At 29.3% G+C, this 12,993-nt stretch overlaps 1 protein-coding gene across 2 annotated transcripts; it reads right to left on the bottom strand.

The window, feature by feature from the left end:
• Positions 1 to 7,040: 7,040 nt before the first annotated feature.
• Positions 7,041 to 10,333, bottom strand: LOC109800658 (N-lysine methyltransferase). 2 transcript variants are annotated; one of them, XM_020361485.3, is made up of 6 exons: positions 10,034 to 10,333; positions 9,802 to 9,931; positions 9,610 to 9,683; positions 8,506 to 8,632; positions 8,129 to 8,401; positions 7,041 to 7,540 (listed from the first exon to the last, which is right to left on the bottom strand). In XM_020361485.3, exons 2-6 carry the CDS (start codon positions 9,919 to 9,921, stop codon positions 7,271 to 7,273), a joined length of 864 nt encoding a protein of 287 aa, XP_020217074.1. In that variant the 5' UTR covers positions 9,922 to 9,931; positions 10,034 to 10,333; the 3' UTR covers positions 7,041 to 7,270. The 2 variants fall into 2 exon arrangements, with proteins under 2 accessions (XP_020217074.1, XP_020217065.1); XM_020361476.3 differs by having other exon boundaries at positions 9,802 to 9,928; positions 10,034 to 10,328.
• Positions 10,334 to 12,993: the final 2,660 nt, after the last annotated feature.

Raw genomic sequence — 12,993 nt, 5'->3', positions numbered from 1 at the left:
ATTGTTGCATGAGTTAATTAGAAATAACTTTTTCTAATATTTTGCATGCTTCAAGAGATTTTCTTGTCCTTTCTCTAATACAAAGCATGTATTTGTTCCTTTTTGAAGTGCAAGTACTGAAAAAACTTTTTATTCATTTCAATTTGTTAAGGAATATCATAGTTAGACGTGATTTAGCTATCAGACATTATAAATAATATATATTAAATGCATTCATCTTACAAATGAAGTAGTTGATCTAAGAGACTACACGTTATCATAACTAATTGTTTATGTTGATTTGTCTTTTAGTATGACCTGAAAAACTTCTCTTTGAAAAATGTTTAAGCTTCTTATCATTAAAACTTATACCCTGAGGGTTTCAAAATCGTCTTTTGATCTAACAAATGCTTAAAGCATGGAGTTGTACATTGTTGATTAACTTAGGAGTAGAGAAGATGTGTTGCTTTAAAAAGATGAATATCTTATTCTAAGGATATGGTGCCATGGTGCTCTATGAGCCTAGTTTTTGAAAAATTTTCTCAAGAAATTGACTCTTGAAGTGGAGAGTTGAGTCTCCTCTAGAACCTTAGTTTACATAACATGGGAATTAAGTGGAGTCATACTGATTATGAAGCAATCAATTAAGAACTATATAGGGGCAAGGTCGAGTCAAACATGTATGAAGTGACCAGCCAAGTAAGGTACAAGGTCGAGAGCTAAAGTCCCTAATTAAGTAGTAGAAAAGGTGTAGTATTTGAAAGGTAATCAATGAGCTAATTCCATAATAGACTTAGTTATGCATGTTAAGGTCATGGTAGGCTCATACCCAAATTATCCTAATCTTGATAGGAATACTGGACTTTCCTAGTTAGTTTGAGTAGCAAAATTCAAGAAATCATATTGTGATGTGAATTTATATCCAAATTTGTTGTTAATCTAATGAGTTCAAAAACATCGCGTTGTTAAGTTGGTTCGTAAGGTCAAACCACTTAGACTACTCAATTTTGTTGCAAGAGATCTCTCAGTTGAAATACGTGACAATGCATATTGTTGTTGTGTTGATATGTTGCGAAATTGATGTGTTGATATGTTATAAATTGCTTAAATTATTGTGTTGTGAACTATTCTGATGATCACATATTGTGTTGAATAGTTGTAGTATTCATAGGTTAAGTGGGAATGATGATAAGTTTCATGGTTGTATTGTAAGTTGGAATGTTGTTATGTTGTATAACTAGGTTGGCATGTTGAGCAATGTTGTTAAGATTAGCCTTGGGCTGTTATGACATGTTGAGTTGTTAAAGTTATTGTATAATTAGTTTAATACTTTTTTACTATGTTATTTTCTTTTGAATTCAAACTTATCCTTACATGTTTCCTAATGGTTGAACTACGATGATCATATTTGTTATGGAAGTAGGACATGAATAGGCTGGAAGATGAATATGTGTTGAAAGCTATGTTGAAGGATGACGGTATTACTTGGGCTACTGTTTTGTAGTAGTTGCTTAATTGGCAACCTAATTTTATGCTTTCAGTTCTTAATTATTGTATTTATATACATGTGCATTTATAGTTGTAGTCTCATTTAGAGATTTACTTATCATTTCAGCTAATGATGAAAAAAAAAAATTATATATATATATATATATATATATGTATATATGTATGTATATCTAGAGACGGTTACCATGCTAACCCTTAATAATTAGAGTTATGTTTTCGGCTGCCTAGTTGTTGAAGTGTAAAATGTAGAGACTTACTAGATTACTAGATTATAACAGAATATATCACTTTTATATTTACTTTTAATGTTTTTAAAATTATAAATAATTAAAATAATTTGTATCTCAATGATTTATCATAAATCTAAATAATTTATGTGCTAAAAACTATTTATTAATTGCAAATTTTAATTATAATAAAACTATTATAAATTTAGCTATATAAAATAAATAATTATCATGTATATTATCAAAAAAATGCTAGTAAAAATATATAAATAATTTTGGTTTAAATTAAGTTGTAATATTAGCTTTCAAAATCATATTCAAATTTTAATTCAATTTCAATACCTTTTACTTTAATTTTTAGTTTTACTGGTTTTCAATCTTCATTTTCAATCCAATAACTCTACATATATATAAATGATAATTGGTATTATGTACAAGATCGTTTTTAAGAGTTTTTTCTTTAATGAGAATAATTTTTAACTTTTTATATATGAGAGATTTTTAAAAATATAAATTTTTTTTATCTATTTTAATTTGTATTAGTTATATTTATTATATTTAATTTACTTAAATTTTAATATTTTTAAAATATATTTTCAATAATTAAAATAATATTATGACACAATATAAATTATTTATCATAAATCTAAAATATAATTTATATATTTAAAAGTATTTATTTATGTTAATTTTAAATAAAATTATATATATATATATATATAGAAGTATAGTATTTATTTATATATAATTTATTATAAATTTTAGTTATATATAATAAAATTTTGACTTGTGCAAAACACATGTTAAAATATTAGTGGATAAATTTGATAGTATAACTAGTGCTTTAACTAACAACATATATGATTTAGAACTTTATGATAAAAGTTAAGAGTATAAATCGGTTAGATAAAATTAAATTTAAATTATTTTAATACCCAACTCATTTAAGCTTAATCAATTTAGATCGAGTTGGATTTGTAAATTTTTTTTAGTGATTTAACTCAAACTAATTCGACTATAATCTAATTGAAATCAAGTCAGATCATTGGTTTGAACAATTAAAAGTTAAATATATTTAAATAACAAAAACAAATTAAAAAATAGTAAAAAATAGTTAATTCAAATTTTAATACATGATTCAAAATATAAATAACAATATAAATTATAATAATCATGAGAAATCACAAATATCCTAAAAAAGTAAATATTATGTTATTAATTAACAAATTTTGAACTACATAACAAGTATAATTAAATTATTTTTTTTACTCTATATTTTTTTAATTTAACCGATCAACTCATTATTATAATATTTGGTGAAAAAATATAATTAACTATATATAGAATATTGCATGTTATGTTATGTATAATATTTTATTTTATTTTAATAATTTATTATAGATAAAATTGATTTAAATTTATTAAACAACAAACTCTTTAACTTATTACTTAATCTAATTATAATTAAATAACATAAAAATTATCCAAGTCAATTACTCAATCCAATATGTAAAAATATAATTGGGTTGACTCACACATACCGGATTCGTGGAGGTAAGTCTTTTTTACACACTTACATCTCTAATAAAAGTAATATATTTTACTAAGAGTTAATTACTTATACACTGTCGGTGTAAAGTTTTTTTACACTGGTAACTAATTATATCTTTTAATTGTGTCATGTCACTATAAACACATTTACTTTTAACGGTGACATAGAACAATTAAAAGATATAATTAGTTATTAATGTAAAAAAAGTTTATACTAACAATATATAAATAATTAACTCTTTTACTAATATATGACTTTAAACTCGGTAACCTAGCAACCTCCTTAAGTTGAAAATAAAATTGCCAATACAGACACTTCCTTCGGCCCATTAAATAAAACATTCACAAATAATTACGTCTATAAAGGACTTAAGATAAGTCCATTAACTTAGTTTGGTAACATTTTGATTGGATATAGGTGTTATTAATAAACTTGGAAAAATAATATACCTTGAAATAAATGTGTGGAGAGAAACAAACTCAATATTAGTTTGTACTTTGATTTTGGGATGGACTAGCTCAAAAAGTACAATTATTATCCTACATGACTTATGATATATAATTTTTTTTAAATGAGTACATCTCCTTTCTTTTTTTAAAAAAAAATAAATTTCTAATATATTTTTAATCATTTAATTTTATATTTTCAATTTAACATTTTCTCCTTTTTTATACAACTTCTTCCTTTTCTCTTTTAGTTTCACATATGCACATTTCATTATCTTCCCTTTATCATCCACCTATTTCAAAAGGTAGTTTTAATTTTTTTTAGTTTTTATGTTACTCTCTCCCTCTCTTCTTCTTTTAATTTTCATATTGTTATCCTCTCCCTTTTCTCTTTCAATTTTCACATGTACTCAAGGACCTAGAATTGGTGTGCGACAGCGTTGTAGGTGTTTGCGGCAGCGTTGTAGGTGTTGGCGACAGTGTTGTAGGTGTTTGCGACTTCCACGACAGTGCCAAAGGTGTCGCGCTAAATACACATTTTTTTTCAAACACTTTTTTCTTTTCACACTTCCAGAAATACACAACACTAAAGTTAGTGTTCCAAAAAATACCTTTAAAAGCATTAATTTTAGTGTTATTGAAAGTACTTTTCATACTAGTAAAATTAGTGTTACGAAAAATATTTTTTCAAAATTGTATTTTTATATACTTTCGAAAAGTACTTTCTAAGATACTAAATTTACTATTTCGAAAATAACTTTTTGGAATTGTGTAAAATAACACATTTCGTACTTTTTGGAACACTAATTTTATTATTCTAAATCAAAATTGTAAAATTAGTGCTCTGAAAAACACTTTTCGAAAGTGTGTTATTTAATATAATTTCAAAAAATTCTTTCTAGTAAATTTAGTGTCTTGAAAAGTACTTTCCAATTCACTAATTTAGTGTTAGGGAAAGTATTTTTTGAAACACAAAGTATTTTTTGTAATACTAAATTTTTTATTAAATTTGATGTTGAGGTTTTTGAAAGTGTGAAAGATGAGGAATTGTTCGAAGAAAAATCACGTATTTAATTCGACACCTTTGACAATGTTGAAAAAATCACATGTGCCTATAACACTGTCACGCACCAGTTCTATGACCCGAATGTGTGTGAAACTAAAAGAGAGGCGGAGGAAAAAAGAGTAATGTGAAAACTAAAAGAATTAAAATTACTTATGGTGAAGAGTGTAGAAGAGATAAGAGAGCGTATGTAAAAATTGAGAGAAAAAAAGGAGGTATATAGAATTAATAGAAGGGAAAAGTTATAAATTAAACGTTGTAGAATATATAAAATTAAAATTTAGAAAATAAAAAAAAGTTAAAGATATTTTAAAAAAAAATTTTAAAAGGAAAGGTGTACTAATTAAAAAAAATGTATATATCACGAGCAGCCAAAAATACAAACTTTGAGAAAGATGATTCATGGTCAAGCATAATCGTGATATGCACTAGTGTCCAATTTTGGGTTTAAGTCCCACGAGTTAAACACCTTGAATGCATGTGAAAGTTTAAAATTATATAGTGAAGGTCTTGAAGATTGGGGCTGCGCATTAAATGATGATATCTCTCACATATCACCAAGGGTCGCTCCCTTTTCTCATAGTAATGGTGGCTAATGCACCGCTGAAGGCTTGAAGCTGATAAGGCACTATTATCCATAGTTTTAAAAACCGGACCGGTCATCGAACCGGTTAAGGTATTGGGTTAGTGGGTCAAAGGTTGAACAGGTGGGTCACTGGTTGAACCGCATGACTCGATTTTTATTTATTTTTATTAAAAAATATTCATATTAAATATATTTATACTTATAAATTTTAATAAATTCATATCTTATTTTAAATTTAAATTTTTCTATCTTATTTAAAATTATTTTTATTTTTATTTTGTAAAAAAATACATAAAAAAATTACATGTTAAACGGTATATTAATACAAATTAAAAATATAAATAATATGTATATATATAATATGCTTGCAATTAATATCACAAAATAATATATGTAATATTTACATAGATATTGAATTATTAAATATATAATTTAAAATTAATAATATACTATAAAAGTTATTTAAGTTGTATATATTACAAACAAATATATTAGAACAAGTAGTCATTGTTATATTTAATAAGACTCCTTGCTTTTTCATTAAGAGATTCAATTTTCATTATTATTTTTGTGATTTATGGTCCCTTAAAAAATAAAAATAAAAAAAGTGATTGAACCGGTTTGACCCACCGGTTCACCGGTTGAACCGAAAAATTGACCGGTTCAATCCAGTTTAAAACGGGTCGACTGCATAACCGATCCAACTTCAGATTCGGACCGGCTGGACCACCGGTTCCCGGTCCAACCGGTCCGACCGGCCGGGTCGGTCCGGGTTTTAAAACACTGCTATTATCATGTCTTGGTCCATCAAGCAATGCATGAGTCTCATAGCACTATTAAGTGTTTGGAAAAATAAAATGTACAAAAATTATATGAAATTGGAATAAAATAAAAATAATAATTAAAATGCAGCGGAAGACATCACGAAATAATTTGATCTTCAATTGTCAAATCATCGTCAGGAAAGATTACTTTCTATTTTTTTTATTGGTGTACGCAAAATAGCGATTTAAGAAAAAAAAATTAGAATCAAATAAGAATTTCTTCTCAGAAAATTAAAAGTATTTAAAAAATAATTCTTATTTTATTAAAAAAAAATAAACAAACAAGCTCTGTACTTACAAATTTTTATAACTCAAAACATGAAAAGAAACTTTAAAATATTCTTTTAGTTTGTTTTCAGGTGTTGTTAACTAATGTTTTCCTTGACCCAAAAAATACTAACGTTTTCATTTTTATTAATAATTATAAAAGTTTATTACTATTAATTTCCGTTTTAATTTGCTTTTAAAATTTGGTGATAAAAAATGTTTATTCAGATGTAATTTGATAGAAATTTTTATGAAAGATATTTTATTTTTCCATTGCCAAATCATCATCACGAAAGATAGATATTCTTGCTTTTACACTGTTGGCAAAGAGATCGTGTCGTTCTGAAACCCTTCGCTTCAAAGCTAGGTTATATTGCCGGTGCGTATCGTTTGTATTTTTCCATTCCCTCTCATCACCACTTGTGTAAGTGGAGAATCCAGTATACCTACCAGCTAGATGTATCCATCCAAAAGGCTCCAAAAATCAACTTGGTGGGCTAATAACACAAGTTATATGGCGTACTTACAGTATCACACTTTTGAAAGCAAGTCAATGTAGACTATAAAGCAAGTAATGAAACACTAGCTCAGGTAAATAGTTCAAATCACTTCATTAAAAAAGCAAACACAGGAAAACACAGGATTATGGACATAAAACCAATTAGCGGATGGTCCTTTTTGGTCAAGACATCAAGAAACCTAAAACACCAATTCCCAAAACCCAGAATACAAGGTCAAATAATATAATAACACATCCCCACTAAAAATTAATTAAAACAAAACAAAGACAGTGTGAAGATAAGTTAGACCTAATAAATTATACCAAAGCAATGCTGCTCTCACCACCAGGTGGCTTCCGTACGCCACCTAGGTAGTCTCTAGCTTCTACCTTCCCATCAGCAAAGATGTTACTGCCACTCATCTCTCGTAGTTTGGCCCCGCTCAATGATTTCTCAGCAGATGAAGGTGCCGCATCACCTTGGAATATGTCATTCCCTGAAAGTTCTGCAAATTTCTTGTTATAAATCTTCTTTGCTGTCTTCATTGCTTCCGCACCAGAGTTGGTATCGCCTTGATCTCCGTCAGCCTGTAAATCAAAGATCACAACACAAGCCGCTTATTTAAAGTACACAAAGATATCTTGATAAATGTTCACACAAAAACATCACCATATTTATCATGCATGAAGAACATCAACTTTATAATTTCCCTGCCCTACGCAATTTTTACTCGCAACATATTCAGGTTCCCAAATTATGACGCCACAATATGAATTATTCATCCATAATGCAATAATTCAGTTTTATTGTAAATTCATTGCACTGCTGACATGTTTGTCTAAACAAAGTCCTATATTTTTCTCTTTTTGCTTTCGCAAGTGTTCCCCATGGAATGTAGGGCTTAATCTGCTATGGGATACTGAACGCAAAGGATAAACCCCTCCCAACTAGATTTGCTTCATTCACTAAGAGCTGGGAATTGAACCCCCAATCTCGTGAATTGCCGAGAGCCCTTACCAATCATGCCAACCCGAGTTGGTAAATAAAGTTCTAAATACACTCTATTTGCCCGGAGATATTATTGAAGTATCTAAATCTTAAAATTATGGGAGAGATCAAAATTCGAAAAATATTCACCCAGATAATTCAGGTTAGCAACTTATAGTGGTGCATACATGTCGTTCTCCAATGTCTATGCTCCCTTTTAACTCCAGTATGCGAGGAGTTATTGGCCTGGGTTTGATTTCTGGTGGTGGAGCAAATATGTCATGACCGGTAAGCTCCTTGCACTTCGCATCAGAAAGTTGCTTTTTCAATATAGAGTCTTCACTTTCCAAAGTTCCACTTAGCTCACGCTGCTTGGCCACCTCAGGCAAAGTAGTGGGCTTTTTTGGAGATAGACTTTCCTCCTCGCCAAAGGAGATATGGCTAATTCCAGCAATCGCTTGCTTCAATTCGACAGTGAAAAATAAAAATCCAAGTTAGCTGAAATCCAATGCAAATATATGATCAATACAACATGTAAAAGCATCTATCCACTTAAAAAAATTACCTGGTACATTCGTACTCCAGTCTTATTTGGGTTAGCACTGCCAGCTTCTGAGGAGTCATCTTCTCCATTGGCTACAAATATTCCACTGCCAGTTATCTCCTTCATCTTATACTCTGAACAAGGTTTTCTGGAAATTCCAATGCTAGATAATTTCAGATGCCACAGAATATATAGGCACGAAGAAAAATTGATCTAGTGTTCATAATATGATTAAAAAATGGAGTCTGTATTCAATTCACTCAAGTCTAGGATTACATAGAAAAAAAGGAACAAGAAACTGAAAAACACAAAGTACAAGAAAAGCAAACCAATGTTCTTTATATCTTTCTTTGTTTTCACGCTCCAAAACTGGGAGAAAGGGAGAGAAAGGATATATGAATAAATGGTGTTGCTTCATTCTGAGACAATAGACAATTGGGACTGGCAGTGATATGAGTATGACCCATTTCCACAAAAAGGTGATACTGATAGCTCAAATTGAGGAATTATAGTACACATGCACAAAATAAGAATGAGTGCTAAATTTGTGTGTTTTGCAGGGACAAGAGCGAGAATGAAGATATACTGCATTTAATTTAACATCACTATTTTTAACCATCCTTAATATTTGTAAATGTGGCTTTCCCTACACTCATTGCAAGAATGAAATGTAGCCAAGCTGAACCTAGGCATCTTAATTCACCACTCAATTTTCTTAAACGAAGAACAAGGCGTGATGGAAATCAGGAGGAATAAGAAAGCAAGGTTTAATTAAACGACAGATCCAATCATCCAAATCCAACAAACTCAACCAAACTCATTTTAACCCTTTTCAAAACATACGGAAGATGAGCATGTACCCAAATTGTTAGTTGATGACCGTGACCAGGAAACAAAACACAGATTATCGATAACAGATCAGTTGACACAAACAATCAGAAAAAAAAAAAAAAAAAAAAAAAAAAAAAAAAGCACAAATTGTTCGGATATTTTGAGGTAAAACAGGGAACCAGGTCATTTCCAAATTTCAAAGTAAGGCTAAATGCTTTCGAGGTTTTAGTGATAAAAAAATACGGGAAAGTTGAATTTGTAAGAAATAATGAGAGAAAATGGAGTAGATCTCACCGTTTGTTTAAGCTCTCGACCTCTTCATCGGTGACCTGACCCCCAAATACCACCTTCCTGATCCCATCCGACGGCTGAAATTTCGCGATACGAGGAAAAAAAAAACAAAACATTAATAAATAAAAAAATTGAAATTGGCTATATTAGAAAGCAGAAAAAAAAAAGTTGAAGAAAGAGAAAAGCACAGTATACCTGGTGAGAACGAAGGGCGGAGGAAGGAGGCGCTGGGGAATCAGACGGTGGAGTTTCAGACCAAGTAAGCAGATCTGCGGTAGAAGTGTGTGGCTTCCTCACCGGAGTAATCCTCTCCATATCGTCCCTGCTAAAAACAATTAACCCTTATTACTCATTCCTCTCCAATTTGGCCTTCAAAACAAAGTACAAAAAATGACAAGAAAAAAAAAAATGGAAGGGGGGACCGTGCCTGTTCCTGGGTGCGCGAGGTCGTTATGTTAATCTTGAGCGCACAAATGACGACGATGACCTCCCGATCTCCAAGATTCTTTTTGTTTGCTCAATGTTAGAGAGAACAGAGGAGAAAGCTTATTTGTTTATATGTATATATAAGGACAAGTGATGGGTAGAATAGAAGAGAGTGGAGTGTAGAGTAGTACAAAGTAGAAGCTACTCTTCTTCGGTTTCAAAACTAAGCAAACGCCAACCACGCCCACATACACACACACCTGTTATATAACCATTCCCGTTATCTTTCTTCTTTTATTATTTTTCCTTTTCCTATTAATTACTATTTACTCACACTCTCTCTCTCTCTCTCTCTTCCTATTCCTAAATTTTGAATCTCAAACCGCCCTTTGTATATTTGTATTTGTGATTAGGGACGGTATGCATGTGCGCCGCATGTACCGCCACATGTCGGTTGTTACAAGGAAGCGCACTGATATTACTTTTTTGCCCTCAACCCAAGTTTTTACTCAAATCACCCACCCACTTTGTGATCATGATCAACTGAATTGATTTTACCTTTTTTCCTCTACTAAATTTGGTCAAAGATTAGCCACATAAGCCAACTGTTACCGAAAAGCATTAGTTGATGTAAAAGGGAAATAATGCTAACATTTTCTGGAAAAATTTATTTGATACGCATTATTTTATTTTTATTTATGATTGTAGATTGACTAAACTGTGTATTGAAATTAAGAAGGCATGTATGTGGCTAGCTACAAAAATGTGGATGCTCCTAGGCTTAGTGGGTTCTACATAGAAGCAATACACATTCCATGGGATCAGATATCTCGTGATGTTCATGTGCAAAAAGTGAAGGTCTGCCAACTAATTTTTGACTTTATAAAATTTATTCTTAGGAATGGAGAGGAGAGCCGTTCACTGGAGTGAGCTTTTTCCCAGAACTGTGAGATTGAGCTTGAATTCTCATTTTTTATATTTCACTGAATCAAAAACCATTCGTGGGACACAAGCAAAAAAACATGAAAAGGATTCACGTGTGGCAAATGGGCATCTCTCATCAACATTGTGATTCATAATTATCGGCTTGGTGCTCTCAAAGGTGAAAATCCCCTCATCACATGCACCCAACAAGCTTTGCTTTTTCAGCTTTTCTTTTCCTTGTTTGGCAAAAATTCCAGCCGTTAATAAAAAAATAAAAACAAATAAGTTTGGGACCAAAATCATACAAGCGATTAAGTGGTGAGGGCATTTTCGTCTCTCCACATAATTTAGGTGATTGTGGGAATGCAACGGTATCCAACCTAACGATAAAGTTATCCGTTGGAAAGCAAACTCCAACCGGCTGCTTGTTACACTTATTTCCGGAATATTTCAAATTTTAAAATTCTTTTGCAACTCAGTTACGAAAATGTCCTTCCCAGACTTTTTTCGTTTTCATTTTTTAAAACTTTGTTAGTGTGTTTAGGAATTAGGAAACGGATAATATGATGGTGAGGCGAATTTATTTTTTTATTTTTTATTTTATCTAGCGTGAGTTTATAAATTTAAATTTTATTAGTATTTAATTTGTGTTACATAAAATCAATTTTTTCTATTTATATTTTTAATCTAGCATATTTTAATGTGTATTAAATTTTATAATAATTTTACAATAAATAAATTACATGCTTGCATGTGTGTCGGTAAAGGAAACTCCATTAACAAATATTAGTCATTAAGGAAAACTTCTTTTTTAATAAGGAGATTTCATCATATCAATTCTTATAAGAATAGAGTGATATTTTTATTCATAATTTTATACTTAAAGTAAGCACCGAAACTTTATTCTTGATTAAGAAAAATATGAACTACTTGTTGATCAAAACTTTGATTATTTATCATATATAATTAAATTTTAATGGATTTAATTTTGCTTGATGACTAATTAAATTGTTTATGTTAATGCTATTTATTATATAATTATGATAGTTAAATATTAATTTTGACAAATTTGATAAGGTCGAATCATTAGATATTATACTTTTATTTATGCTTTTTCTAAAAATATTTTACTTTTAAAATATATTTTACAAAAATAGGTAATTAAAATTAATGCTATCATAAATATGTAGTTAAATTTAAAATAATTCAAAAATACATTATCTTATTTCACAATTATATTAGGATAAAAATAATTAATTAATTATATCAACTCTTATATATTAAACACAAGCATCTATCATACATGAGAGTGTTTTTAAAAAAATTTATTTAATGTGAGGATTTATAAGAATTATTTTAATTTCTTATCTAATTTGATTTTTATTTATCATAATTATTTATAAAATAAATAATAATATATTTTAAAATATTTATCAAAAAATAGAGATAAAATTTTGTTACAATATAAATTATTTATCATAAATCTAAAATATAATTTATATATTTAATAATATTTATGCATACTAATTTTTAAATGTAACATATTCTAACATAATATTTATTTATGTATATAATTAATTATAAATTTTAATTATATATAATAAATATGTATGTGTATTACACATACTAAATACTAATTAATATATATATATATATATATATATATATATATATATGTGTATAAATTTAAATAAAATTGAACAAATATTAGTCATTAATAGAAACCTCTATTTTGTAATAGATATTAATTAGATGTAATTAAATTGAATAGATCAAATTTAACCCCAAGCGTGTGGTTCAGCGGTAGGGGTTGATCCACGCTTAAGCAAGGTCAGGGGTTCGAATCCTGCCTTGTGTATGCAGCCGCGTTAAATCTTAGGGCTAGCTATCCCACCCTTTGAGGTGTCTCCAACGTAGCGAGGAGATTAGTCACTGCTGTCGGCGGTGGATACTCCAGGAACGAACCTAAAAAATTGTATTTAATTACAAATTATTTTTCAATTAATATTATTTATCTACAATTTTTATAATTAAATA

This window comes from Cajanus cajan, chromosome 6 (genome assembly GCF_000230855.2).
Source record: "Cajanus cajan strain Asha chromosome 6, NIPB_CcT2T_4, whole genome shotgun sequence".
Classification (NCBI taxonomy): Eukaryota; Viridiplantae; Streptophyta; class Magnoliopsida; order Fabales; family Fabaceae; genus Cajanus; species Cajanus cajan.
The sequence above is the reverse complement of the archived record's forward strand: the minus strand, read 5'-3'. Positions and strand labels throughout refer to the sequence as shown.